Genomic DNA, 4,006 nt, shown 5'->3' on the forward strand with positions numbered 1-4,006 from the left:
ATAGCTAGTGGTAAGACAGGTATCGAATCCACAGGGAGACGGTAATAATCAGTTTGCTAACATTTAGATCGTTTGAAGTTAACCGTTTTCTTGGGGATTTTGGTTTGTTTGTTATCTATCAACTAAATAGCAAGTAAATAAGAGGTGTATAACAATAATATTAAAGGTCTAGGATTTCCAGTTCACTAGGTCAATTACATGGGGTTTCTTAATCAATTGCTAGGTTAATCGAATTATCTAAGGTCACAAGATTGGTTAATTCTATTATGTCCATTAGATTAAATCTAACATGCAAACGCTATTATTAGACACAATCTATTTGATTATCGTAGCCTATATTAATTCTAACCCTGTCGGTGAAAGTATTAATTCGCTACACTAATTATCAATTCAGGCCTAAATCAATTAACTAGAATAAGAACGATAATTCATGCGATTTTACTAGCAATCAATTAATATTCCCCTTCTAATTTACCTAGACCCCCTTCTGTTGGAGTATGTGTCCTCGACAATAATGCGTTCACATGTTTAAATCTCATATTAAGAATGGTAAGGGAAAATAATATTTTATTGTCAACTGATCCACATTAATCGGTAATGATTGGCTGACTAGAGTTTGACATTACTGTCGTATGACGGTGGTGATCAGTTGATCCCTTAAAGTCATACCTCTAGGCTAGGTTGCACGAAAACGGACACGGACACGGACACGGGACACGACACGGACACGGGACACGGCACTCCGATTTTTTAGGACACGGGACACGGCAAAAAAAAAAACCAATATACATATTAAAAGAAAGGGAATTTAAATCCCATTACAACAAACATCTAAACTTTTGTCATTTAAAGCTCAAAAAGTCGTAAAACAACCAATACTAATGTCTTATACATGAAAATCAAATTCTTACAAACAACAAAGTTCCAAATTACAAAGCCAAATTTAAATAAACTTTAAAGTCTTGCAAATTAAATAAAAAGCATGAAAGATTTCAAATTAGAAACCCCATCAAGCATCATTACCCGATGCACCATCTTCAAAGTCACCAAGGTCACCATCATCACCAAAGAGCATCATTTCCATGTCGGGCTCATCAAGGGAGAGGTTAGCCACATCAAGAGCAAGACAACCAACATCATCAAGATTATCATGCTCATCTCCACCAACATCCCACATCTTGGTTCTTCCCTTTAAATACTCTTCACTATTTCTAGAAAGTAAGCGCAAATTATTATGAATTCTTACCAAGTCTTCGGCTCGTTTTGGAGTAAGCTTGTTTCTAGCACAAGAGTGAATAAACTTGTAGATACTCCAATTTCTTTCACTACAAGAAGAAGAAGAAGGTTGGCCTAACAACTTGAATGCCAAACCTTGAAGAAGAGGAGCAATGGAACCATAAGTAGCCCACCAATGCTTTGCTTCCATAAGAGACATGTCTTCTACACATTCCAAATCTTTAAAGATATCATTATCTCTTCTCGAAAAGATGGCATACTCGGTGTTGGCTTTTCTTCTATCATCCGCACAAGGGAAAAGTCTCCTAAAACAAGACAATCTTGAAGAAGAGACTTCATTATCAACATGTGGAGCAACTCGGCCGGGAATTTCATCAAGCCACTTTTGAGTGTAGAACCTTAGAGAAAAAAAAAACAAGCATTATGGATTAGAAATAGGTGCAGATTGGAGGCTATGGTCAATATCTTAATTTTCCGAAAGTCTACAATCAGAATGCAGTAGACAATGTCTACTTAATTTAACCCCAGTCCATCTCCTATACAGTAACCCTGCCACCCAGCGATTCGGGTGATCAAGTCAAGAGAGGGTGAGGAGTACAAAGAACTATTCAAACAGAGTACAAAGAACTATGTACGGAAAAAATATTGAAAAAGTAATGGTAAAATAAGTTAGTATAGTTACCTTGGAACCAAAGAATGTGCCAAGCTATGTAGAGGAGTGCTAGTTTTACTCCAACGACTTGTAAGAATGCTTTCCACCACTTTGAAAAAAGTGGACTCTTCACTTGCACACCTATGCTCATGCTTGTAAATAGCCTCTTTGACCTTGAATGACATAACCTCCCACCTCTCATATACCAAATGAAGTGAAGACCTATCGGTGTCACAATCTTTTATCATGTTATAAATAGGACGTGTGAACTCAAGGATATAATCAACTTTGTCCCACCAACCATCATCTAAGATCCTTTCCCTCACAAGTACAGCTTGCCCACGATGATCCTCACGATAGGTAGTCCATGCCTCACTAACTACCATTGATTGCAAGGAGGTTTTGAGAAGTTTCATTCTCTTAAGCATCACAACAATAGAAGCAAATCTTGTGTCGGCAACGGAAAGCAATTTCAAAGGAGAAAACTTATTGAAAATTGCTAACCTCATCGAATGTGTCATTATGTAGTTCTTTATAAATAAAGCATCTACATGAATCTCCGTTATCCAATGACACTCATTATAAGTTTCTTCATTATTAGAAGTGTTTTTAGCCGCACAAATGTTTTTCAAAGCAAGATTAAGTGTGTGGACAACACATGGCGTCCAATATATATGTGAATATCTTCCCTGAATTAGCTCCCCCGCACCTTTACAATTACTTGCATTATCCGTTAACACTTGCACAACATTTTGATCACCAACCTCATCTATTACCTCACTTAGCAAAGCGGCTATATACTCTTTGTCCTTCACCTCACCCGAGCAATCAACCGCTTTCATGAACATAGGACCACTTTCACAAGCAACCATGACATTGATCAAAGGTCTTCTTTGTGAGTCACTCCAACCATCACTTACTACACTAACTCCTTTCTCTTTCCAAGTACTCTTAATAGGCTCTAGCAACCTATTAACATTTTCCTTTTCTTGTTGAAGCAAGGTTGTTCTTAACTTATTATATCCCGGAGGAACATAGCCCGGAATTTGGTTAGAAGCGGCAAAAGAGTAAGACCTCACATAATAAGGATTCCTTGCTAGATTAAAAGGCAACCCTCCCGTGTAAAACATTCTAGCAATTTCGGCATCCAAATGGTTACGACTTTGAACATTAAACGTCATAGCACTAGCTCCCTTCCCCGGAATTTTCAACAAGTGAGCCCTCACTCTAGTATAAGTGCCACCCTTAACAATGTTGCAAAAGTGACATCTGAAATTGGCATTGCCTCCACCTTGTGATATTTTTTCCCCTTTATCAACAAATTTCCACAAAGGATTATCCTCAATCTCCTCACTTTGAGCACTAACACTACCCCCACTTGAATCCATAGTTTCAATGTCTGCAAAATATCAATCCAAGCAAGAATAGCAATAACAAGTATATAAGGCAGAATATAAGTATAACAATGACAATACTCACTGCCTCACTCTAATGAAAAGGGCAAACAAATCAATGCTACAAAGCCTTTGGTTATACCACTTTGCCAAGACACGTTTTCAAAATGGTATAACATCAATTCATCATTGAAATTATACTGACTGCACTCTGTCTCTAAAACAGACAGTGAGACCGACACAAAAACAACAATATTACTCCCGCACACCATATTCGAAAGCTAAATAGACAAAAACTTTGACTTCAATGGAAATGAAACTAAACATGTGTAAGGATTGAGTGATTCACACAACACACCCAATTTCTAAGTATGCTCAACTCAATCATTATACTGTCCAATTGAACAAAGAACATGAATTGAAGGGATATCATTGAGGATAATGTAATCAATATTCAATAACTGTGAATATGCAAGGAGGTCGACGACACTCGTCACAGGCCGGCACAATAATCATGTATAGCAAAACCCTAAATTAAGAAATTAGGGGAAATTGATTTTGAATAAGAAATAATAAATTAGGGGAAAATTATTAACCTGATTGCGGCGTTGACGGACGACGACAACAGACCGACGGCGACGGTAAGGAGCTCCTGTGTCGGCGGCGAGGGGAAGTTGTTGGTGGTTGTAAGATGGAGGGTGATGTTTTGAAATGGAATTGGTAA

At 37.7% G+C, this 4,006-nt stretch overlaps 1 protein-coding gene across 1 annotated transcript; it reads right to left on the reverse strand.

Annotated features, from left to right (window-relative positions):
* Positions 1–830: 830 nt before the first annotated feature.
* Positions 831–3,056, reverse strand: LOC141630575 (uncharacterized). The gene is made up of 2 exons (XM_074443368.1): positions 1,919–3,056; positions 831–1,634 (listed from the first exon to the last, which is right to left on the reverse strand). The coding sequence occupies exons 1-2, from the start codon at positions 3,016–3,018 to the stop codon at positions 1,010–1,012; spliced, it is 1,725 nt and encodes a 574-aa protein (XP_074299469.1). The 5' UTR covers positions 3,019–3,056; the 3' UTR covers positions 831–1,009.
* Positions 3,057–4,006: the final 950 nt, after the last annotated feature.

The sequence above is a fragment of the Silene latifolia genome, chromosome 2 (assembly GCF_048544455.1).
Source record: "Silene latifolia isolate original U9 population chromosome 2, ASM4854445v1, whole genome shotgun sequence".
Lineage (NCBI taxonomy): Eukaryota > Viridiplantae > Streptophyta > Magnoliopsida > Caryophyllales > Caryophyllaceae > Silene > Silene latifolia.

Bases quoted from the DNA above. Each gene is read 5' to 3' on its own strand.
- LOC141630575 (XM_074443368.1), bottom strand. From the start codon at position 3,018: ATGTTTTACACGGGAGGGTTGCCTTTTAATCTAGCAAGGAATCCTTAT. The intron at 1,635-1,918 runs GTAACTATACTA...TTTTTCTCTAAG, and splicing joins GCACATTCTTTGGTTCCAAG to GTTCTACACTCAAAAGTGGC.